Source organism: Miscanthus floridulus, chromosome 5 (assembly GCF_019320115.1).
Source record: "Miscanthus floridulus cultivar M001 chromosome 5, ASM1932011v1, whole genome shotgun sequence".
NCBI classification, from domain to species: Eukaryota; Viridiplantae; Streptophyta; class Magnoliopsida; order Poales; family Poaceae; genus Miscanthus; species Miscanthus floridulus.
In genome coordinates, this window is record NC_089584.1 from 82,760,301 (window position 1) to 82,787,007 (window position 26,707).

At 43.5% G+C, this 26,707-nt stretch overlaps 1 protein-coding gene and 2 pseudogenes across 1 annotated transcript; 1 reads left to right on the forward strand and 2 right to left on the reverse strand.

The window, feature by feature from the left end:
• The first annotated feature begins 2,215 nt into the window (after positions 1–2,215).
• LOC136452483 (uncharacterized) lies at positions 2,216–3,166 on the forward strand. Its single transcript, XM_066453093.1, has 2 exons — positions 2,216–2,581; positions 2,692–3,166. Exons 1-2 carry the CDS (start codon positions 2,281–2,283, stop codon positions 2,811–2,813), a joined length of 423 nt encoding a protein of 140 aa, XP_066309190.1. The 5' UTR covers positions 2,216–2,280; the 3' UTR covers positions 2,814–3,166.
• A 300-nt stretch (positions 3,167–3,466) lies between these two features.
• Positions 3,467–9,006, reverse strand: LOC136454845 (uncharacterized; annotated as a pseudogene).
• Positions 9,007–9,173: 167 nt separating this feature from the next.
• LOC136454846 (uncharacterized) lies at positions 9,174–10,253 on the reverse strand (annotated as a pseudogene).
• Between the last annotated feature and the right edge of the window lie 16,454 nt (positions 10,254–26,707).

The following is a 26,707-nucleotide window of genomic DNA, read 5'->3' on the forward strand; positions in this document are numbered from 1 at the left end:
ATCGATCAAATTTCTTAAGAAGAATAACGCACAAACAGATAATACCAGCATAATATATAATGCACAAATTTTATTGCATTACTGACTACGACTGAACCGACAAGCCAAAGGAGTTCATAACAATTGCCGGTCACCACTTTACAATGGACTAACCATACATGAAAATTGGAATGTTTATCTCGACGACTTAAAACTGCTCAAACATTCTCCATTCAGGAGAACCGAAAATGAAACTAAGGTGACTAGCCTCATGACCAACTGTACCCATAATTGATGGAAGCTGAGTTTGAGCATAATTGCCTGTAAATAGTTTCATTCAACACAGTCGTAAGCTTTCTTCATATCCAGTTTTAATGCACAACACATGAGGTTGCAGGCTTTCTTTTGCTTCATAAAGTGTTAACACTAATAAGCAATGATTATATTATCTGTAATAAGCCTACCCGGAACAAAAGCTGATTGCTCTTCAGAGATGATCTTAGGAAGCACCACTTTCAACCTGTTGGCTACAATCTTCGACACTATCTCGAAGATAACATTGCACAAACTAATCAGTCTGAATTGACCCAACTCTTCCTGACTAGCAACGTTTGGGATTAGAACGATAAATGTATCATTTATTAGAGCATCATCTTCACCACTCAATACACGCGAGACCACCGATGTAATTTCCTTTCCACATAGATCCAAATGACGCTTGAAAAATGGGTAGGAAAGCTAGGCTTGGTGTGGATCCATTTGATTACAAATCTACTTAATGCAAGTCTCAACATTGTCGCAAGGGAGGGCGCGGCTCGAAGCACAATGAAGCCCGGCTCGGTGGATCCCCCACCAAGCGGACTGATGAAGATAAATGTTGATGCAGGAAAGCCCGGGTTACACTATGTACATGTTCAATGTTGAGACTTGAATCAAGTAGATTTGTAATCAAATAGATTTTGTGATAATGTCAATTATGTAGGAATTGGAAATATATTATAAGAATTTAATATCAAAATATTTTTTAAAAAACTTCATTCTAAATAGTAGGATTATGTGATACATAATACAATACAAACATGGTGAACAGAGGGAGTAGTTAGACTGAGCAGTGAGCACTACCTGTTTTACTGTTTAAAAGGAAATAGGCTTCATTTGGGCCAACGTGGGCCTCGGCCTCGCTGCTTTTGAACAATTTCAATGAAACAAAATAAGAGCTGTGGGTAAGGCTAGACGAAAAACTCGAAGCCCGTTAGCTCGCTCGGCTCGTGGCTGGCTCGACTCGGCTCGTTACGATACCGAGCTGAGCCGAGCCAAGATTTTAGCTCGTTAGCTATAACGAGCCAACTCGAGCTAGCTCGCGAGCTAAACGAGCCAAACTTCCAGGGAAAAAAGTATCAAAACTTATATTAGTTTTTTGTATTACTTCATGTCTTGCACTTTACAATTGACTGATAACTGGTCTAGACCCTATAAATTGACTGGTAACTGGTCTAGATGCATTTCTTTTATATTATTATTATTCTTAAACTTTAGATAAATACAAATATTATATTTTGTGTATTTTTTATACCTGGCTCGCGAGCTTAACGAGCCAGCTCGAGCTTTTAACGAGCCGAGCCGAGCTGGCTTTCTGGCTCGTTAGGATAACGAGCCGAGCCGAGCTAGCTCGTTATCTTAACAACCCAGAACGAGCCGAGCCGTAACGAGCCATTTTCTATTGTTTGGGTAGTCTGTGTGTTTGGGTATTTCAAGGGTTTATATTGACCTACAAATTCTGTGCATACCATCATTACCATGGCATTGCTGCATGCTGCCTCGTGTACTGAACATTTTTTGCTCTACCTGAAAGAAGAGGACACAGACAGGTCATCACTCCCGTAACATGCCACAGCCCACATGCCTCTGCCTGCGTTTCGTGATTGGAAGTTCGAAAATGAAGCTTCGATCCCTGACCCCTGCCGTTGGAATATGGAACCGCGACATGCGAACCTGCCAGTGCCACTGTGCCATGAACAAGAAAAGCATGAATCTAACCGCGCGGGTCTCACTCACTCGATCGGCCCAGCGCTTTACCCCGTTTTCCGTGCACGCATCGGCGACCCGGGCGTTGGGCACCGGGGCCTCACGCGTTCGACGTGCACGCGTGAGTGACTCGTCGGGCTGCGCCGCTTGTTGCATCACACGTACTGTATATAGAACGACCCATCCACGCACATAAAGCTACAGCATCAGCTCGATCGCTTAGCTAATTGGACGACGGTGGACCGAGACACCAGCCAGCTAGCTCGCTAGCGAGCGATGGCGGGCAGGGCGCTCGGCGTTCTCCTGGCCGTGGCCGTGGTGGCGCTCCTCGCGGCGGCGGACGACGACAAAACGCAGCCCTGGAAGTGCTTCAGGACATGCGCCAGGGGTTGCCACCACCACCACGACAACGGCTCATCTGCCACCGTGGCGGAGTACTTCCCCTCCGGGGACGCCAACGTCTCCGCCGTCTCCGCCGAGTGCAAGAACGGTTGCCAGGAGGACGCGTGCTTCAAGGACCTGCCGGCCATCAGCGACACGCAGTGCGCCATGGCCACCTGCCTCAGCCATCCGCACCGTATGTGCACAGTCAAAGCCCATCGAACAATTGATAAGCAGCAATTCAATTCAGCGCAATATGGTTGTTCATGTGTTGCTTCTCCTGCCCGTTTTATAATATTTTTACAGATAGCAGAAAGAAAACGGCGTGCTTGAAGGACTGCTGCGAGAAGTGCTTCCGCAGCAGCCCACCTGCGCCTGGCCCACCTACGCCTGGTCCCGGACCGAAGCCGCCATCTCCGCCAAATTAAGCCGAAGCGATGGCAACCAAAGGAATACGTACTTACTTGAAAAAAAAAGATCACATGACTGTTACCGGAAGTGATATTTTCTCTTGCGTTGGGCTATAACAGAAACCCAATTCTAAGGCTCTGTTTGATGTAGATATTTAGGCCGAGGAATTGAATTGGCCTAGAATACCAAAGCCGAGGGGCATTAGAAATGGCCTGAAATACCAATGCCAGTGTTTGGATGTGCAATTAGTTGATAGCTGGAATCGTAGAAAAACAACCAATTCCAATTCCTGTTTGGATGTACAATATGTTGAATTGTATGTTTTAAAGAGTCCGGGTTGTCTACAACGATGTAAAAGCATTCTTCAATATGTTTTTCATGACTTCATATATTCGAATTCGAATAATATATCATTTCACACATAAAAAATTATAATATTCAGGAAAGTAGTACAAACTGCAGTAAAATATCATAAGAATGGGAAAATAATTGATGGAACCATCACATAAAAGGTTGATCGCATGCATCCATTATATAGTCAATACTTGATCAATATTCCATGTCTCTTACAAGTACGAACACATATCACAACACTTACTAATATTAAAAGGTCCACAAGTGCTATATTACATAACAACAAGCATACAGATCAGCCCCAGCCACCATTCCTCTAATTCAACATAACGAGCCATTCTTTCATGAAGTCCATAGGCAATTTCATAAGCGCTTGGAATAAACGCTCATTAAGAATCAGCTTCCCATAAGCCCACAAAAGGTCGTATCTAGCCAAATCTGGTATCTGTTCAAGTGCAGCAAGGATTTCAACAGGAGGAGTAACCTGAGGCATTGGTAATGGTTCAGTGGATTTTAGAGCATCATGAAACATAGTCTTCGTATCTCCAAGAATGCAAAGAATTGCATCACTAGTTTGCTGCCGTTTTTGGGGTAAATCTAGAGATGCTTCACTAGTTTGTTCAGGTGGATCTTGTGCACTCTCTGCACCTGTCTTGGCATCATCACCATTTGCATGACCTGTTGAATAAATTGTGTTGATTGCATCCCAATTCTTCACCACCTTGTTCTTTATAACAAGCTGCTGCCTTGTTACTCTGCACAAAAGACACAGACACAACAACCTCATTTTTAGACCATGCCCAACTACAAGCAAGAACATAGCAACCTTTTTCTTTTGCAGTAACATAAACACTGTCATGACCACACTTCTCATGCAACATGATGCACAAGTCATGAAAGTTTCTTTTAGTTAAACGTAGCTCATCATAGCATGTAACTTCAGAGCCATCATACATTTCCTTGAGCAAATACTTCCTAAGAGTATGCCTGCACTCATCATATCATTAAAGCACCCAACATCCCTTGGCCCATGTTGCGAACTAAGATATGCAAGCCCAAGAACAACCGACTCAAAGTACAGTTTAGTGAATATAATCTTCCTCCTCTTTCTCCTTTTGTTTTCTTCAACAATGAAGGAGACCAACTCAAGATCCGACAAAGTGCAGCTACAATGCACGTGCACACACATGATTTGTAAAGAGCATAGCATAAAAAAACAAATCATTCAGAAACACCAAGGTCACATCAATTTTAGGCACCACATACCTTCAATTGGACCGAAGAACAACCAACATTTCACAGAATATCCTGTAAAATACAGGGAAAAGGGGTTAGGGTTTGGAGTGGGTGAATCAATGGAGGGAGAACAAAAGGGGTCCCTCCATGGATCTGGATGATGAAAGGGGATTAAGCAACCGAGCAAGGAAGAATCGGCGAGGGTAGGCACAAATCAGAGATGGAGGACCTCACATGGGGAGGAAAAGAAGATGAGGGTAGGAAGAAGACAAACCTGTAGAGAGTGAGAACAATGGAGGATTGCTAGAGGTGCGTGAGGAAGAGGAGGACGTTGGGAGGTAGCGCATCCATGGGGTCAACCTCCCGCTGCCACCCGCCGCCATCCTCTTCGCCCCCGCCAACCTCTTTGCGGGTCTGTGTGGGCGCTTCTATTTTGCGAGTGCGAAGGGGTACGCGCGGGGAGGGGAACGATTTCGTCAAATACGGAGTAGGAGAGCTCAGAATTGTGGGCAGGCTCCTTTCTTCGTGCGGATAAGGCTCGAGATATTGGGTGCCGATTCCCCTAGACAGTTCTATCCAAACACTGGAATTAGAGGAGAGTAAATTCCAAAGCCAAATCCAGGGCCCCATTTTCTACATCCAAATGGGCCATAAAGTTATTTAGCATCCTATTCCAGTTTCAGTAAAAATACTAGAAAGTACGAGAGCTTCTTTGGAAATGTTTCGGACCCATTTGTAACTTCTAGAGACACTTTTGTGGATATAAGTCCCACCAAGGGAAGGCATGAAAATCTTCCCTTCCATCTCCCTATAAAAGGCAAGAACGGCGAAGTAGGAGAGGACCTTTGGCTCCTCACTCATTGTTGTGTCTCTCTCACTCTCTCCACTCCCATCTCTCACATCTATGGAAGTAGGGACATTAATAAATTCATGCATCACATTGTTATATTTGAGAATATAAGTCATCCCAAGCATTAGAGGGGGTAGATATCATTAATATTATGTGTTTTTAATGAAGCTTTGTTATTAAAGTGGGTCTAGAGATTGTTGTTAATGATTGTGGAGAAAGTATATGTGAAACAAGAAAACATTATATTCTTTAAGGACGTTTGAATAGGTGAGATAACAATAAGGCTATAGTTCCAAATACTTTTTCCTTGGCGTAGACATTCAAATTGCTTTGTTAGAAGTTGTCGGCAGCAAGACAACTAGATAGTTGAGTTTAGAATATGTACCAAGAGATTCGAAACCACAACAATAGGCTGTTTAGCCACTATCTGCTTCAGATCCTCTTCAGACTACATAGTTTCAGCCAAGCCCTAGATTCTCACAGCCAGGTTGGTACAATGATGGCGACACTTGTCATGTCATAGATCAAACAGTCATGTGTATATGTTGTTTAGTGACAGTCCGTCTAACACTGCATAGTGCAATGCACTGTAGCTCATGCCACCACCGCACTTGTTGCACAATCAGTGACCTACTGCATCGAAAGTTCTTGATCTTAAATAGGTATTCAATTGATGTAGCAGTACTTTGAGCGTAATAGTTCCCACATATATCTTGGTTCTTTACAGATGTGACTGAGCCATGTTTTGTCCAGTCAACGGACTCTAGCGGGCGTCATCGTCAGCCATTTCATTGTCTTTGGAGTCAACAAGGTCAGGATGCAGGACGCACAAGAGCACGCCGAGAGTGTAGCTGCGGCGACTATCACTCCACCAGAGTAACCCTGACCTACTATGCCAGAATCAAAGGGTTGGCTAGCAATACCTATGGCATTCTTGGCTGCCTCTTGACTGCATGGCAGCACTAGTACACTGGAGCTCAGCACTGGCGGTTCTAGAGGCATTTCTACTAGCGGCTGAACCCACCGCCAGTGTGAAAGGCTAGTACAAATCAACAATACTACAAGCAGTTAGTTAAGATGCGCCAGTAGAAATAACTTTGTACTAGCGGTTTCTCTAAAACCACCGCTAGTGATAATAGTGTTTACGCTGGCAGTTTAAGTAAACAATCCGCCAGTGTTAAAGCATTTTCACTGGCGGTTCGTTTAAGTCAGCCGCCAATGTAGCTTTTTTAACACAGGAGGTTCACCTAAATCTGCCGCCTCTGGAACAATTTTTCCAGAGGCGGTTTATTAGCAAAACAGCCAGTGAATTGTTTTTAAAAATTCAAAATTTAACGCCATATGTTTCCCGCCAGTGAATTGTTTTTATTTCCCGCCAGTGAATATTGTATAAAAATTGAAACGAATCCAAATAGATATCATAGAAAAGTATTTTTGCATGCATGAAAAAAATAATATTTGTTGCAGTTTACCATAGTCATCACACGCTAATAATGTATACATAAAACAAAGTTCTTTCCACTCATAGCTAGCTCAGTCGTCCCATGATGTACTCCTCTAATAATCTGCGTGGTTTAGCTCTAACCTGGCAATATCTATGAGTTTTCAATACTGTGGTTGAGCTAATTCCGAGTTCGGATCAAAATACTTCCCATTGAAGTGAATTATTTCTTTCATGATGAACCGGCAGAAGTCCTCACAAATGGCCATGATCTCACCATTCTGGAGGCTTACACTCGTGGGATTACACTTGTATACCTAAAAAAATAATAAGTCATCATACATTTACAACTAACCAATACGGAGAAAGCATTAGTAGTGACAAAACTCCACTTATAACTATTACTTACTTTGCTAGGGTTGTTGGTGTATCTCCCGTTTTCTCTAAGAAACTCGCACACATAGTACCCACAAAGCACCGATCCTGGTGGTTGCTTGTGGCACTATATAAGAATTAGCAAGTGGTTACATAGTTGCTACATATACATACATACATACATACATACATACATACATACATACATACATACATACATACATACATACATACATACATACATACATACATACATACATACATACATACATACATACATACATACACACACACACACGACGAATATGTATGTTTATTTAAAATTTACCTTAAAGTTAATCGGCACATGTAGCGGTTTTTTGGCTTTTTTAAATCATAGCGTCCATAATTGAACTTGTAGAACCTGTATGCCCTGCATTGCTCAAATGAATTCAGCAAGTCATATTGATCCAAACTCTCATATATGATATAGAAATGTTAAAAAGCACGCATGCAAATCTTGACTTACTGATCTAAAATATCGGTGAACTTTTGATAACTGCTCTGTGGAAAATCCACGGAGTCAAGGACCAAAAGTCGTCCTTCATGGAGATAAATGAATATACAAATCCAATGATCACTGCACAAATTTAATGAAGTCATGTTTTAAGACAGTAGTAAGTTTATAAATAAAAATTATTAAGGAAGTTTAGGACCAACATACATGAACATGTATGGTGCACATACAATACTGTGGTTTCCGAATTGAAGAAACACATTTCCTATGTAGGTGGCCACTGCTGTTTCCTACTTTTGTTGCTCCTCCACTCTAATTTTGGCTATTTCATCATCGATCTTGCCCACAAATAAGTCATGGTCTGGACCCATAACCATTGTGTGCTCGTCTGGCTTATTCTGGCCGAGTCGAGATACCCAACCTTTTTCTCCTCGTGAAGAAACAAGTTCTCAGTACACCGCATCTCCTGGTCTAATTGTTGCTTTCTGTAGAGCACATGACATTGTTAGATACTTCATGTCCTAACATTATATTAATTAGTAATAAAACATAGTTATGTATGAGCGACACTTACAGGCACCACACGCTCACGAGCTGGATGTCAAGTTTTCTTAGGCGAAACATCAACCAAATATCCTCGAAGTCAACAATAATCTTGCTATTGCCACCCATAAAAGCTAGTGGTGGTATAGCTGCGGAGAAGGCATTGATCTCAACCGAAGATGCTCTCATATACCAGTCATGCAACCTCTTCATCGCATGTGAAACACCACGGAGTTTGCACCACTAGAATAGAGGTCTGCCTGGAACATATTTATCAGTGAGGACATTATTGAAATCCTGTCTCGTAGGCTTCTATATGGTGATCTTGTTGGAGGTGGACTTGGCAGCTTTCTAACGACTGGAACGTGTGTCTGGTTTCCTTGCTAATCCGGTCATCCACTTCTTCCTAGCCCCTAGTGATGTCTCGTCCTTACCTAAGGGCGTAACCATTTTTGGCATAGACTAAAGGTTCCCTTTAGCTACATGGCCTTTAGGTTCCGACGAGGCATCCTTCTTACTCGGGGATGATGGTGGGTTCATGGATGTCGATGCTGGTGGGTTAGGTAGAGGCTCCAAGTTGGTGTGGAGGCTAAATGATGGTGGTGGGTTAGGTTCTGGTGATGGTGGTGCGTCATGAGATGGTGGGGTATGATGAGATGGCGAGGCTGCATGTGAGAACCCCCCTTCATCGTCCACTCCAAAAAATGGCATCGATGGAATAGGATCATTCAACCTAATGTCCCATTGAGGCCATAAGATGAACTCGTTGATAGCTTGACTGAGTTTCTCGACACTGTCAGGAGTGGGGATGTCTAGGAAGTCATCCCTATGTCCTTCGATGACTGTCAACACTTCTACCCTGCAGTACTCCTCTAGTATTTTCTTGTTGTGATAGTCATGGCCTGGGATCACCATACTAGTGGCAACTTCTATTGTACGGATATTGGTGATACCATATGATATAACTAGGGAGCAAGCTGTCGGTGCGACAATGTCATCAACTACTTAGTGCTCCCTATTTGCCATAGATCCGATACTGCTTGGAACTATTGGAGATCCGATACATAGTGCATCTGTGGCATCTATGTGATCATCTGTGGCGGCTGTATTGTTGGCACTTGTTGACTTGACATTACACTGGCCAATTGTTGCCTTATCTTAGAATCAGGATTGGCCATGATTTCAACCAACATCTATTTCATTTCTTGCTTAGACTCCTCCTTAAAATAATCTCTCATAGCTTCCTTGTAGCGGTTGTGTTTTCTATACATCTTGGCTTGCTCAGGAAATCCTTCTTTCTAGCCCAAATGGGATGAGACGCCTCGCACACGACCGTGGTGCTCTAGGTTACCCAGACCCACACTAAGGGTGTCCCTCCCTCTTGATGGCTTGAATGATCCTTCCTTCTGCTTAGCTACCACTGCCAAAATGTTCTTGGCTGCTTCATTAGTCACTAGATCTAGCCACAACAAACCAGCCTCACTTTCTTGTGGTTTCCGCGCACGAAGACAGTCTCCAGCCCTTTCGGGTACATCCTCCAACAACACCGGTAACCCTGCCACCTTCCTTGTAGCTTCTTCTCTCCTCCATTTGGGAATCGCACGCTGGTAACCACCAGTTCCAAGGCTGTGGTGGTATATGTTCTTGTTTGGAAGTTCAGCATTGGCTTGACTCTTGGATAAGAACTCTTCTGATGTCTTCTTCTCAACAAAGGTCTTCCACTTAGCTGTTGTAATTCTTGGGTACTTCTTCGTTGCGTCCAACCCTTTCTTCATGAACTTGGTATTCAATTCAGACCTCCAGTTACAAAAGCTAATTACACACTGCCTCATTGCGTACTCCTTCATGACAGCTCGTGACCCAGTTGCGAAAATAAACCTTGTTCTCAAGTTTTTCCACAAGTTCTTTTTGGTTTTCTTCGACACTAGTTTCCAATTAGAGATTGTGATGTCAAGATTGTCCCTAACAAGGAAGCCGATGGCGTTTTGATACTTAGCTGCCACCTGTATAGGTTGTACGGGCTCTCCTTTTGGGCTTACTTCTGTAACAGAATATGTATGATCCGGCCACTTGTTTACACCTCGTTCCCCATGTTTCTGCTTCCTATCTTCGGTGGTTGTCTCGGTTGCCTCTGGTGCGGAATCCGATGCATCTTCCTCCATTTGGTTCCGCAACTAGAAGTTATCTACGAAGAACAACCAGTCATATATATATATATTCAGTACATAGGTATGGATATGAATAACAACCCCTCGTAGCCCTTCATTGAAATTATTAAATTGTACCGCCTCATCTATTGGATTGTAAGTAGGGTCTTTGGTTTTGGTACGACAAGCCGCCCTATCTATGCTAGGGCACGGATCGGACGGCAAACTCCACGATCCACTGGTGGTGTTGTGCTGCGAGTCTGATCCTTGGGCACCCGCCTCATCACTATTGTTTGGTTGGGCACCCGCCTCGTCACCATTGTTTGGAGAACTCATCAAGCTAATTCTGATTTATTGAATATTTATTTTTATGTAAGCATCGTTTAACAACACATACAATAAATACATAGCATGAAAATATATGTGCATCTAGCATCGAATGGACATGAAATTTTCACACATAGCATGAATTGAATAAGCTACCATAAATATTCCACACCAATCGGATAACAAAAACTATTGCTACAAATTAAGCATTATAGAATATGCTACCCTAGACTTAATTTATTTATTTATATATATCGAACAGTGTACAAATAATAACCAACATAATATAAAAGTAATATTCGACCCTAGAACTAATTTATTTTTTCAGCAAAAAAGCTACCCTAGAATTAATTTTATTATTATAACCCATAATATACAAGTCAAGATGTTGAAACATATAATCATACAAGTAAAGATGTTGAAACAAAGTTTCAAAAAAAAGAATGTTGAAACAAGCCCTTAATGGGCCAGTTAGGGTTTTGGCCTAGGGAAATGTGCCAAATGGGCCAGCCTAGGTAGGCAAGCAGCCTGCCCGGCGACGTTCCAGGGCAGGCAGCGCACGGCGACACATTTGCAGGCAGCGTGCGACGGCATGGGGTCTGGCGGCACAGGCGGAGCACAGGAGGAGCAGGCTAGATGCAGACCTTGGTGGCACATGCGGTAGAGGCGGGTGGGGCTCAGGCATAGGTAGAGATGATGGGGCTCCGAGGCAGGGCTCCGGCATGGCTCTAAGCTAGGTGGGGCTCTAGCGCAGGACTCCGAGGCGGGGCTTCAGCGTGGCTCCAAGGCGGGGCTCCGAGATGGGGCTCTGGCGTGGCGAGACAGTAGAGCTCTGTGACTGGGCTCCGGCGTGGCCAAGACGGCGTGGCTCTAAGGCGGGTGGGGCTATGACCAAGACGGCGAGCTTCCAAGGCGGGCTTTAGCGGCGTAGGCGGAGGCGGTGAGGTGTGGGGCAGGACGGTGCGTGGCGCAGCTAGGAATGGCGTGGCGACAATGGAAAATTTGGGCAGCCTGACGGTGTCTCAGGGAAGAAAATGCGCCACCAGACTTCAAATTTTCAGAGGCTCTCGCCGTGCGGGTATATATAGCAGGCATTTGTACAGGCGGGTGTACAAATGATTTTCACAGGTGGATTTTTATATTAACCGCTAGTGGAGACAGATTTCCACTAGTGGTTTGTTATATCCACCGTTAGTAGAAATAAAAACAAAATAAAAAGGGTGTCCCAACCGGGATTCAAAACCACGAACTGGGGATTACAAGGCCCGGGTGTGACCACTGCGCTATGCTTATGAGTTCGATATTATTGGTTTCGGAATTGTTTTAAGCATAAAATTATTTTAAGAAATGACAGCTGTAAGCTCGATTTTGAGACACCAAATAATTTCTACTAAAAAAGTCATAAAAATAAAAGTTGTAGAACTCATCAAGCCCTACAACTTTTGTTATGGTCATCTTTTCATGTCACTAAATTTGAATCATTCAAATTTTGAGTTTTAACAAATGACAGCTTCAAACAAGAATTTGACACACCAAATGATTTGACTTGAAAAAGTCATAAAAATAAAAGTTGTAGAACTCATCAAGCTCTACAACTTTTATTTTCATGACTTTTTTAGTTCAAGTCATTTGGTGTGTCAAATTCTTGTTTGAAGCTGTCATTTGTTGACATTCAAAATTTGAATGGTACAAATTTAGTGACATCAAACTCTACAACTTTTATTTTGGTGAACAATGTTTACTAAAACTTTGTTGAATGATGGAATGACCAAAATAAAAGTTGTAGATCTTGATGAGTACTACAACTTTTATGTTAATGACTTTTTGAGTAGAAAGCATTTGGTGTGTTAAAATCTTGTTTGAAGCTATCATTTGTTGAAATTCCAAATTTGAATTGTTCAAATTTAGTGACATGAAAATATGACCAAAATAAAAGTTGTAGATCTTGATGAGTTCTACAACTTTTATATTTATGAGTTTTTCAGTAGAAAAAATTTAGTGTCTCAAAATCAAGCTTGAAGGTGTCATTTCTTGAAATGAATTTTGTGATTAAAATAATTTCTAAACCAACTACATCGAACTCAGAAGCATATCGCAGTGGTAACACATGACACTCTTAATATTGAGGTCCTAGGTTTGATTCCTAGCCATACACCCTTTTATTTTAATTTATTTTTAAAATTAACACTGGCGGATAATTAAGAAAACCTCTGGTTTTAATTATGAACACTAGCAGTTATTTTGCAAAAACCACCATTGTAAATTGGCCCCTATATATAATACACTAAGGAGATTTTTTCTAAGTGCAATGGCTAGCTCTGCCTCACTCCCCTGCTGTCGCGTCCATCGTCGCAGCCGCTCCCTCTGTCCTCTGCTGCGTCCTTCACCATCGAGCGGCCTAGACGGCCCATGCCCCGCCTGCGCACCCCACGGTGAGTCCTCTCTGCCCCCCATTCCCCTCCTCTCCCCTGGCACTCACCCATGGTAACATCCGTCAGTGGTCTCTCATGCCCCGTGGCCGCACGCGCACTGCTGACCGATGGCCTCCATGTTAGATTTGGTGCCCTGCGCGGCGTGCCTGCCTGCATGCCGCCTAGCGGCCTGTTCCCCCCGTGCGTGCCCCACGCGCACACCACCAGTCGCCGTTGCCTCTCATTTAGCTTGGCGGTTGCTAATTTTTCATCATGATTGTTACTAATTGATATTCTGGTAGGACGACCAAGCCTTAGTATGTTGTTCTTCGTGGTTATGAGCCCAGTGTTTACCATTAGTGGGCTAACTGCCAGAAACAAATCTTAGGATTTTCGTGACAATTGCTATAAGAGATATGAGACCAAAGATGAAGCCATCATGGCATTTGGTGCATACATGAAAGATGGCACATGTGAGAAAAAGGTTGAGCATGGGGTTTGCAAGCAGGAGGCCGATGTTTTGAACCGAGACAAGGGTGGAAATCCAATAACGCCCAGCATGATTGTCATCGCTATTTAGTTTGTTGTCATTATTGTTCTTTGCTATGTGGTACTGCAGTTGATAGATTAGTCTAGGTTTATTTTTCAAGATTATGCTTGTAATTGTATTTTCTAAACAATTGTTGGAATATTTGTTAACTCTTCAATGCATGTGAGGAATATTTGTCTACACTTTGACTTTGAAATTAGTAGTTGTATGGCTCGTAGCAAAGCATGGGTCAACACACCATGTTCATGCATAAGTTATAAAGTTACTAATGCCTTTCTTCTTGCTTGACATAAATTTAGGAGAAGAGATGTCCGAACTCCCTTCGCCGGATCTGCCAGATAATTATGCATATGATCTGGGCGTCTGACCAACATTGGCGAGGGCAAACCACCCATATCCAAGCATAGTAAGTAACATGTTTTAAAGACACCTCTATAGATATTTTGTTCTGATATATATAATTCTTAAATGTATACAATTCATCCTATACCATGGTTCAGAGAGACAATCTCAAATCTTGAGGTTGATTACATCAATGTGGGTACATTCTCTGTAGATGGTGGACTCAAGCAATGTTGACTTGGCTTTTCTATTCTCGCTAGGGCTGGTAACCAACAAGGTATGGTTTTATACATTGAGAGGACAGGCCACACAGATTATCACGACATTAGTGCACAAAAATATGCTATGCTGGAATGTTTAAGGACGCTTCAAAATATAGGGTACAATATTCCTACATACTCTTCCATGAGGATAGAAACTTTGAATGTGGGCCTCCACCACGATATTGGGTGATTTTGTGCACAACTAGCTGAGAACAACATAAATGATGTGGTCAGTCTCATAACTTATATCCAGATTAATTGTTATGTCTATATATATGCATGGTTCTGTGGTAACCACATTTATCTCAACACTTGTAGGTTGAGCAGTATGACGTAACATACGCTGGTTGTAGCTTTGAAGCCATTATAAACCAGGCCCTGCTGTTGGTGTTTGATGACCGGCAACCCATCACGGGGGTACCTAGGACGGTGTTTGAAGGGCTTTGGCGTACGCAGAACTTGATAGTAAACGCAAAGAGACAAATGATTTATACTGGTTCAGGCCCTCTTGTCAAGTAACATCCTTTACGTCTAGTCAGCGTATAGCCTTTTGTGTTGGATTGATTGTATGATTGTTAGGGTTACAAGGGGGTGCGCCATACATCTCTTTGTATAGGGGAGAGGGTAGGGGCACATATCTAGTCCTAGTTGGTTATAAGAGAAGAGTCCTAGTCCTATTACAGAATCTAGTTTCATAGTAAGCTGACTAAGTCAATCTAGAATAGCTTGAAGTCAACGCCACCTTGTCTCGTGCCCTTCAAAAAATCGTGGGTTATCCCAGGGCCCATCCAAGTAGTACCTCTATGAGGAACCCCTAGGACCCTAGTCCGTCAAGCCCTCGAGCGTGTCATGGGTGAACTTGGAAGCCTTCTTGTTCCTTCTGGTCTTGCCGAGTAGAAACAAGCATAGTCCGAGTGCTTTTGTGAGTGAAGCCATGAGGTGTTCAGTAAAGCCCCCAGGTGACATGCACTTTTCAGAAAAGTGCACTCACTAAGTGTAGCCCCTGAGCCTCTTGCTGTTTGCAAAACAAAGAGTTAGAGGGTCTAAAAGAAAAAACATCCGCAGACAATATGTATACTGCAGCTCTCGAGCCTGTGTCTGAGAGATAAGGATCTAAAAAGAATGTACTCGAGGATGAGAGGGTCAACGAAAATTATTGTCCTATCAGCTTGTACAGAAGTAGGTCAGACATGTCAAAGTCACATGCAAAGCTTTAGTACAGTTGGTCCAAAGATGCTCAGGATATTCATAGGAATATGCCATCAAAGGTGCTACCGAGTGTACTATGACTTCACATGTGTTGGGAAAAGGCTATCTGTACACTAAAAAGGTGTAGCGGTACGCACTGTATCGTAGTGTAGCACATGAACCTGTGAAGTAGTCAGTAGCTTGTCTGTGTATTCCATGAGAACCTAGTGCATAGACAACAGCAAGACGCCTATAAAATTCCTCCTGACAAGCACTTGAACCTCAATTGTAGAAGAAGCAAAGTGGCTCAGAGTTTGAAGCCTGGAAATATGGCGGTGAGCAAAGTAGACCAACCCCTAGAAGTACTCGGTTGGTATAACCAAGAGCTATAGTGACTAGAAGAATTCTTGTGAGGGGGTTTAGAGGTAGGCTAAACCCGTAGTTGTGCATAGTAGAGTAGCCTGGAGCTACAACTAGAAGAAGTCTTGTGATGGCTAGTAGGATGCACATCTAGTAGTCCCATGTCAGTTCTTCTAGGGTGCCTGTCGACGCCTGTCCATAAAGGGTCGTACCCAGACCTAAATGTGTATAGATGGCGTCGGCTGGGTGGCTAGATGTGCGAGTAGCTCATCCTTCATACCAGCCAGCATGCTTCTTCTTGCAGTAGCTATGCTCCCAAGGGTAGACGGCCAACAAATGTTCATAGTCGGATAGTCTACCCAAGGTTCTAGGCTAGGACATACTGCACTTCTGTTATCTACCCAGATGCATTACTCTTCTCTGCTTGGATCCAGGTGCATCGGGTATGAAAGTACCTACTGAGAGGCACTTAGAGTATGAGTACTTAGTTTTTATCCGAGTAGGTGTTGTGTTTGTTTTTTATTGAAAAGATCTTGTATCCAATACTTGTAACTCTCTAAATAAATAGTTGCTCATTATTCTGAGTGGTCTTGAATCTTGTAAAGTGTGCAACTCTGTATCCATTGGATGAATGTTTAATAAAAAATCTTCATCTGAGTACTATGCTGTTTAATGCATACTATCAAGCGATTGTCCAAGTACTGCATGAATTATCCGGGTACTTCATGATGTGGCCATATAGATACCGGTCATAGCGTGGCCGGTACCTAGAAAGAAAAAAATCCAAAGGATGGGTCTGAACAGATTGTGACGTGTTAGAAATCCTTAAAAGGCGTGCAGCCATCGTATCGATCCGCGTGGCGTTATTAAAATGGTAGGGAAACCGAAACGCCACACCCATTGGCATGATTATCGGGCCACACGTAGTGGGATTCCTATATAAAAGGTAACTAACCCTGAGCGTCATCATCCTCTATCGCATTTCGCTTTCTGCTTAAGCCCCCATGCTTGCTGTGAGCGTCATCCACCTCAAACCCTAGATCTATAAAAAAGCTTCACTTGATGGGCAAGGGCAAGAACCCGAGCACCGCCGCCAAGAAGTCTGCCGAGAAGAGGGTGCTAGAGGTACCAGAGATTGCCACCGCCGCCCTGATCTGGCCGGCACCGAGTACAAAGCCAAAGCACCTCTAGAAACTCCACGATCAGGGCTATTTGCCGAACCAGAAGCTTGGTGAATGGAAAGCGCCTGGAGAGCACCGTATTTCCAATCTTGAGCCAGGTGAGATTGTTCTCTTTGTGCCATTCATCCAGCATGGGTTAGGATTGCCTGCTTGTCTCTTTTTGCACAGGTTTTTGTATTACTACGGCATAACCCTGAATCATATGAACCCTAACTCCATCCTGCATCTTTCTATTTTTGTTCATCCCTATGAAACTTTCCTTATCACCCCCAACTATCACTCTTTTCTACTACTTTTTCAAACTAAAACCACACCTAGACGTAGCAAACCCAAGCATTTTGGGAGGTGTCAGTATTTAGTTCTGGGTGGGGAGGAAGAATGAATATCTCCACTATACCCTGGTTGATTCTGTGATGAATTGGAGGGCTGAGTTGTTTTACGCGGGGACTATGTGGCCGCCGCTAGAGGTTCATAGTAATGCCGCACCGGTGCCCAACACCTATAGGGAGAAGGAACCAATGAACGTGATAGAGCTTGAAGGAATTTGTCTATTCCTCAAGCAGCTCTCGGCCATGAAGGATCAAGGCCTGAATGGAGTTGGAGTAGTCACCAGCTTTATCAGGCGCCGAGTGTAGCCGCTTTAGGAGAGGGTACACTATGACTTCGAGTACATTGGGCCAAATGATCTAGGTAGAGTGACAACTGATGAATTGATAGAGGATGAAGTCCTAGAGAGGATTCAGAATATACTCCAGGTAGTATTAGTAATATCGTACCAGTACCCTGAACTAGACCATCAAAATCCACCTAGTGCTGTAAGTACTCTAACCTTTATGACTTTGTAGTGTCATGATATTGTGGGGACTGACTCCTATAAATTGATAACTATTGATACAACATTTGAGGCGCAACTTCTATGACTTGCCCGACCTGCCTCTGCATGCCAGCTTTGGAGGAGTTGGTATGAGCAGGGCAGCATCTGCCAGAGCAGACAGAGGGAGCGCCGCCTCCACTGTCCCTTTGGACCAAGCTGGGAGTGAATCTAAAGGGAGCCCAGACATCATCATGGTCCATGCAAACCCAAGTGCCAGGCAGGGAGCTGCTGGCGGGACACGGTCGTTGGAGGCTGATGTTGCCGCCAGGAGCAGGGCAGTGCCCAAGAGGCCTCATCGAGACTGCACACTGAGACTAGGTAAAAGATGTCTGAACTGTCGCCATATAGTCTAAATTTTACCTTGTGTTAAATCTAATTCTTGAACAGCTACTGCACATGACGCTTTGGAGGAACAGCCGAAAGAGGAGGAAGACACCTCATTTTCTGTCAGACAATAAGTATTCTTTTCGAGTAAAATTCTGTTACTAAATTCTGACATAGGTATATTTGGTGATGTTTATTTGCTCTTGGCAGGATGCCGCCACCAGACCTGTCGAGCACCCAAGTACCAACTCAGGGTGATGGGATCACACTTGGACAGGGTGCTAGCACTGCGAGTCATCTAGAGAACTCAGTGTTGTCAGCATTAGTATCAAGCCTAGAACTAGGTCGATCATTTAGTGGAATATCACTAGGAAAGCCCACCCTGAAGAAGAGATCTAGTGCCAAGTAAGTGTCAAAGTTTCTTCTATATGTTACTTCATTCATAGGACATCACTTGACTGCCACTTATACCAGGGTAAAAAAGACACTGAGTACCCGGGCGCACAATGAAGAGCCCTGGGTTGAAGAGAACCTGTGTACTAATGGTAACCAGGTGGAAAAAGGCTAGGCAAGCAGGCTTGTGTCTCTACCTAGGTCCACTAAAATGCCACAGGCGCGGGGTCTGATGTCCGCTGATGGTGAAGTAGAGCAACCTACGTAGCCGGGTACTGCAGAGGGTGTGGAGGTGCCACATCCACAGGTAGTGGTGCCTATTGATGATGAAGTGCACCAGCCATTGGGGCCGGAGCTTGCAAAGGCTACTACTGATGAAGATGTGCGGAGCATGAGGGTTGACCCAAGCGCCACTGCACCGAGTGCTCCTGCCCCAGATATGCCGATGACAAGTGCCTAGCAAGCAGAGGAGGATGATGTCGTCCCAGTTACTAGACCGGGTACCTAGCTCTAGACATATAGTCCGGAGTTCGCTAGGTTGATGAGGTCATGGTCCGAGCTGCTGAACCAAGCTTATATCTTCGACGACCAGTTGAGGGTAAGTTTTGCACTTTGTTGCTTCTTATGTGTTGATATTTTCTAGGTTCTCATCTCTAGAAGAGTCATATACCCAGGACACGGAGCTGAAGGCCTCCATCAAGGTTCATGAAACCCAGGCGGAGCTCACCAGGTTGAAGGAGGAGCAGGCCAAGGAGGCCTAGTGGATGTCTGCGCAAAAACAGCATGAAGAGAGTCTCTGCATCCTTTGGGCTCAAATTGGGTTGTTATAATTGGGAATATGGTGACCCTGTGGAAACTTCAGAGGGAATCCACGAAAAAATTCTTGTGACTAGGAGGGAAGGTTCTCAACCATATCTGATCATCGTCAGTAGGCCTTGTGAACGATCTTGTAAAGCAAGGGAGAGTGCACTAGTGAATACATTGCGCTACATCACTCACATTTTGGCATATGAAATCAATGATCTGCACTTCTCCGAGTACGTGGTACAACGTTGGGAAGATCTAGAAATTTAAATTATTGTTGGTTGTAATAAATTATTATGGTTTGTAATGAACAAATTTAAATTATTATGTGTTTGTAATGACATGATCTAAATTATTATGGTTTGTACTGAATAATTCATTTATTTGGACTGTGGAAACTTTGGGAACTGTGGAAGCGTGAGCACAATCACCACACATTGTTAGATACATGATACATGATAAATGACATCAAGCACAGAGTTTACATGATAAACCATTCATACAAGCTGATACATGAATTATATGATAAATGACATCAAGCACAGAGTTTAGCCAGCTATTGTTCCTGTATGTCCATCGAGGCGCAAATAAGGCAATGAATTTGCTGAGATACTTCGGTCTACATTAATTATCTTCTCTGGTAGGTCTATAAAGAGAGGCATTTCGCTGAACTAGTTAAAATCCTCAGGATCAAGCACACCATCAACTCCTATAATTTGTTGTTTCCCAAAGACAACTACATGCTTTTGCTTTCCTGCCTTTTTTGTTCTCAATGCTTAGGTCCTGTACATAGTAAGACCTATGCAACACAGTTACCAAGGACCCACAGATCATCCTTGTAACCTACTTTACTGATGTCAACAATTCTCAGCCCATAGTTGTCCACACTGACACCTCGTTGGCCTTGAACCCATTGGCATCGAAAGACGAGAATCTAAAAATTGACACCATACTCTAGTTTCCATATTTCTTGAACGAAGCCATAATATGTAGTATATTCACCATTTTCATCTAAAGCATAACAGCGAATCCCACTATTTTGTGCCACACTCTTTTTTCCTTCGAATTGACACAAAATGTGAAGCCATTAATGTCATACGTCTGCCATGTAGTGATCTAGCATGATGGTCCAGATGCCAGCTTCTTGATGGGTTTTCCTCCATTGTTTCCCATCTAGAATGTTCTGATCCTATAGCCATGTGGTGAACGTACGCTTGTGCTCCTTCTTGACCCAATCTTCTATGTGCCCATTGTTTTGTTTGCGAAGCTCATTCATGTGTTGTTCGATCAATGGCTCCATTATCGAGAGTTGATGTAGGATGCTATGGTGTGCCTCTAGGACTGTGTTGTAATCCGATGGGATGAATGACTTCTGTCCCATTCGCCCTTTTCCATACAACCTACCCTCGTGCCGAGATGGAGGCAAACCAATTGCAATCTGGTCTTTTAGGCATTTATTGTAGAATAGACCTCCGAACTCAATGGCCTCTTTGGTAGTGTAGGCCTCTATCATGGACCCCTCTAGGTGAGCACTATTTGATACATACCCATTCAGAATTGACATAAAATGCTCATACATCCAGATTTCATGCAAATACATGGGACCCAATGCCTCTATTTGAGCCACCAATTGAACAACTAGGTGTATCATGATGTCGAAGAACGATGGAGGGAAGCACATCTCCAACTGTGATAATGCCTCCACGGTGAATTCCTGCAGCGACTTCAATTCATCACAGTCAACTACCTTCTGTGAGACCTTGTTGAAGAAGTAGCACAATCTTGTGATTGCCATCTTTACAAACATTGGCTTTATAGCCCTGATGGCAATAGGGAGAAAAGTGGTCAGCATGACATGACAATCATGGGAGTTGTAGTTGGTGAGTGTAAGGTCTTTCATTGACACACAGCTCTTGATGTTGGAGCAGAATCCAGACGGAACTTTCAAAGTCTTCAGCCACACACAAATCTCATGTTTCTCTTCTGGGTTGAGGTTGTAGCTTGCTGCCAGGAGCATGTAGTTTCCATTTGGTTGTGGTATAGGGTGAAGTTCTTTTCTGATGTCTAAATTGACCAGGTCCAAACACAAATTGAGTCCTTCCTTTATCTTACCCTTTACGTCGATCAAGATCCCAATTATTCTATCAAAAACATTCTTCTAGATGTGCATATCATCGATCGCTTGTCGTATGTCTAAGTCTTTCCAGTATGGCAAATACTTGAAAAAATTGACATCTTGAATGTGTCCCCTTCCAATGCCTTGACATCCTTTCTTTTCTTTCCATCTTTGGTCTTCTTCCCAAAAACAAATGTGACTTTGCTGACTATTAGGAACACTCTTTTACCTGCACTTGTACCTGATGGAGCAGTAGATTTTGATTCATCCCTATTGTCGAAGTACTTGTCCATCCTTTTCAACCGGTACTTGTGTCCTCTCAGTAAGAAGCGTCTGTGCCTCATGTACACTAGCTTGTTAGATGTAGTAAGGTACACGTGTGCAGTTTTGTCCAGGCATATTACACAACCAACGTTTCCTTTGAACTACCCTGATAATGAAAAGAGAGCTGGGTAATCATTTATGGTAACAAAAATCATTGCTTTTATTGTGAATGGCTCCTTGTGAAACTCATCCCACATGGACACGCCCTCTTCCCATAGTTTTTTTGTTTCCTCCATTAAGGGCTCTAGGAACACATCCATATCGACACCAGGTTGTGTAGGTCTAGAAATAAGAATGGTTAGCAAAAGGTATTTTCGCTTCTAGAACCACCATGGAGGAAGGTTGTAGATGGTCAGGATCACCGGCCATGTGTTGTGCTTGCTGCTCCTCTCGGCAAATGGATTCATTCCATCGGTACTCAGCGTGAACCTTATGTTCCTTGGTTCATCAGCAAAATCCTTATATGTGTCATTGAAATTTTGCCACTGCTTGGCATCGGATGGATGTCGAAGTTTTCCAATGTGTTTGCGCTCATCAGAAGCATGCCAGCACATAAGTTCTACATCCTCAGGGTTTGCGAACAAACACCTCAACCGATCAACCACGGGGAGGTACCACATCACCAAAGTAGGAATCCTTCTCTGCGTGTAATAGTCTACTTCTTCATTGCTATTGGTTTTTGAACTCTCTTTGGTCTTCTTTTGGGTCTTCTTTCGCTTCTTCCCGGTCTTTACGCAAGCTTCATTCTCTTCTTTCCGATATTCTTTATTGGTAATGTACCTACTCGCACCACAATTTGGACTACTCTCCAAGTCTTTGTAATCGTCACCTCGATATAGAATACAATGATTCCTACACGCGTCAATCTTTTTGACACCCATAATCAGTGGACTGATTAGCTTCTTTGCATAGTATGTGTTAGTAGGCACTTTGTTCCCCTTTGGAAGGAGTTTTGCAAGAACACACAAAAACTCATTGAAGCTAGCATCAAACTAGCCATACCGAGATTTTAGCATCAAAAACCGAAGGACAGCTCTTAGTGTGGTGAATTCATCGATACAACCCTTAGGCTCTTCGTACAAATGCTCTGTTGCTGCCTTCGTCAAGGCCTCCATTCCTTTGATAAGGAACATAGAAGGATTGGAATAATGGTGCAACAAGGCGTCGAAAAACTCTGCTTGTTCACTTTCATCGAGGACTTGAACTTCGTTGACGTCTTCACACGCATTTTGGACGTCAACATCATCATCATCATCACTAAGATCCACCATAACAGGATCAGTCGGGGGCCTATGGTGTCGTGTCCCATCATCCATATCCAGTCCATCAACATGAACTGGGTTGGCTTCTGCAGAAGGCGCAGAACTACCCTCTCCATGTTTCACCCAACTCAAGTAATCCTTCATAAAACTGCGACAAACCAAATGAGAACTGATTTCTTCTGCATCCTCAAATACAGCAACATTTTTGCATTCGATGCAAGGACAACATATGTACTTCATCTTCTGTCTGCATGCATGCCTCCTAGCGTCATCAATAAATTTATGAACCTCCAAATGGTATGATAGGTGTAATCTTAATAAGCTGTCCATCCATAACGATCTTTCCATCTTCAGTTGTACAGAAATTATAATGGTAATGTCTAATTAATTGGGTACATTTAAAATTATTTGATGAAAATTAAAATTATTGTAGTTATTTGAATAAACTAAAAATTATTATAACTTCAAAACATCTAGTTTGGTGAATAAACTAGATTGTTTAAAATCATTTTAAACAATATTTCTCTCAAAACACAAGCATGAAACACACTCTCTCTATTTTTTCATAACATATTTTAACTCCCACATTATTTATAACAACCATTAAAGCAAGTGATAATACCAATTCTCTCTCTATAATACTACCATTTTTCTCTCTCTCCCCATGAAACCCTAGGTCTAGTTTTGAATCAAATATATAATGGAGAATCAACTATGAGAGGTGCACCACTATAATCCAAACCTTCTAAAATATCATGTATTGAAATCCTAAACAAAAATCTACTACCACTCTCTCTATCTCTCTCTCAAAACACAAGCATGAAACACACACTCTCTCTAGCTAGATCTAGTTTTAGCTCAAAGTGAGAAGCACTAATGCAAAAAAAGCTATGAGAGGCATTAATTAACCTTCTTAAGCCACCTCCTCGAAAGAAATGAAGAGCAAAACCTCTCTCTCTCAAAACACAAGCATGAAACTCTCTCTCTCTCTCTCTAGCTAGATCTAGTTTAAGCTCAAAGTGAGAAGCACTAATGCAAAAAGAGCTATGAGATGCATTAAGTAACCTTCTTAAGCCACCTCCTCCAAAGAAATGAAGAGCAAAACCTCCCCCTTGTATTTTGTGATTTTTGGACCTCCAAGTTCACCACCAATGGAAGGTGGCTCGGTTGATCAGTGCTGGTCGGGGGAGGAAGAATGAGTATTTATAGCAGATGTATTAGTGGTGGTTCACATAAAAAATGCCACTGAAAATGAGTATCACAGGCGGTTCACATAGTTCAACCGCCAATGTAAATGCTTATTTACACTGACCAGTTTATGTAAGCAAGCCGCCAGTGTAAATGGGCTTTACACTGCCGGTTGGCTAATGCAAACTACCAGTGTAAATAGGCCGTTAACACTAGCGATTTTCTTACACGAACTGCTAGTGTAAAGGCTTTTACACAGGCGGTCCTTGAGGCTGGCCCACACATTTCTCTCTACTGGCGCCACCTCTTTCCCAACCGCCAGTGAAAAAAAGGGCTGGCGCCAAGAGAAATCACCAGTGTACAAGTGCAGAGCACATGATCCTGGATAAGGAAGAGAAGCATAGAGCCGCAATGGACCATCACAACTAAATCGATGTGGGGTTACCTTGAATAGAATGGCATCCCTCGCCGAGGCCCCTCCCTGTGGAGCACCTCCCTGCCACTGCCGATAAGATGGAGACTTCAACATGTGGAGCAGTGGCACCAGCAAGAGACAACACGGAGAAGATCCAGCTTCCATCGAGAATGGCCACACCCCTTGATTCATCATGCGTGGATGAGGATAAGCGTACTCGTACGTGATCATTGGGGTCGAGCTCACTGCTGTCTGTTGCAGACAATGACAGCACCGGGGGATCCAACTTGTCGATGAGAGGATCCTCAATATCGCCAAGGTGCCTACCCAGCCTCATCGTTCGTGTCGGTGTGGCTCCTATATTATTGTCGCGTCATCGCCTGCGGGCTCCGTTGCTGTTGCCATGCCCGCTCTGCCTTCGCGACGGCGTGTCGCACCAGCGGGATGGCGTCCTCCACATGCTATTAGTCCCGGCACGCAAGCGCTAACCGCTCTGCGCGATGGTCAAGAGCATGTAGGTGAAAGACTCCTGCTTCTGGTGAAGATTTCAGTGGCAATTCCGCCCAAGCTCGTATAAATGGTTAAATTGAAGATAAAAAGGTAGATTCATATGCTCAACTGATAACATTGCATTTATTTTAATTTATATTTATTGAAAATTCATTATCTAAAAAATATTTATTGAAAACTGGGTGTTAGAGCAAACTACCTTGCTTCTGGAAACTGGAATGGCCGCACAACAATGTAGCATGGCATGGCTAGCAAGAGAAGAGAATAGGGACAACTGCAGTTCTAAGCGGCGGGCCCGAATAGCGACCTCTCAGCAAACATCAATGGTACTAATTGTACTAATTTTCTGAGGTGGAGCGGCATGCGTACAACTAATCTCTACTTTGTTAAGTAAAAACTAATTCCTACTCCTAATTAGTACCTACATCTACTAAATATTGTGGGCCATTGGAGCGGGGGGGGGGGGGGGGGGGGGGGATTGGCCCCCTGCACGCCCCCCTTGTCTCCGCCTCTGGGTTTTTTTTTTTGACAACAATCGCCCTTGCTCGTTTGGACTTGTTTGACTGATAAGTGATGGCTAAAAGTACTGTTGGCTGATTTGGTGTGAGAGAAAAATACTATTTATTGACTGAAAAAGTACAGGCTTATAAACCAAACAAGCCCAAACGAGAGCAAGCCCCAAACACAAGAGGTACGGTAAAAGAGCACTGCATCATCAAGCGTAGACCACTTGTACAGAGGGACTGAGGGAGCAAGTCTGGTTGCAGGGCCAATTCTTCTTAATCATGACCAAAGGAGGCATAATTAATGGCGTATCATAACATAACCGATCGCAATTTGTTTCAAAGGAAAAAAAATTCAGGTATACATTTTTTTAGATAACGGATGGGAGAGCTCACGGCTTCATTCTCTTTAAAAAAAAAGTCGGTCCACCATTACTAAAATGAAAAGCAGTAGCTAACCCTGCTCAAGCATAACCAAGAAAAAAAGTTCAACATTATTGACCAATTCTAAAAATAAATAGTAAAATGCATAAGGGGTTGAGGGGGTGTCACCAGGTCCATTAACTCTTAAACTGTATTTTTAGGTCCCAAACTTTTTAAGTGGTTCATCAGAGATTCATACCTCTTCATTTATGTTTGTATTTTGCAAAAACCTCCATCTATTTCTTTTTATATGACGAGCTTATCCCTCTTCGTCTTTTTTTTGTGTGACTTGACTCCTCTTCGTCTTCTAAGCGCACGTCGTGTCCATTTGGGTGCTCGAGCAAAATGTGCACACTCTGCTCCCGCTCATCAACAGGCGTCGTGCCATCCTCCGCGACATGCAGAGCTAGGCGCTCAACCCCAACGTCGGTGCGCCCACTAACGATGAGCTGGTCACGCTCTGCGCAGAGCTTATAGACGGCAGCACTTCGTCGGCGTTGACTCCTGTCAATCTGTCATCGTGACCGGCTGTGGCAGCGCGCGTCGCCGCCGAGGTCTGAACGGCGAGGGAGTCCACGGGCACGTGCCCCGGCGAGCCGCTCGGCTGTACCGCTATTGCCGCTTGACTCGCAGTGGTGCGCCGCAGACGACATCCTGCCCGACGGCACGCACGTCGGCAGGCCGCGCGACACGAGCAGCGGCAGCGGCGCA

Coding starts and splice junctions, on each gene's coding strand:
- LOC136452483 (XM_066453093.1), top strand. CDS start 2,281: ATGGCGGGCAGGGCGCTCGGCGTTCTCCTGGCCGTGGCCGTGGTGGCG. Junction 2,582..2,691: donor CTGCCTCAGCCATCCGCACC/GTATGTGCACAG, acceptor ATATTTTTACAG/ATAGCAGAAAGAAAACGGCG.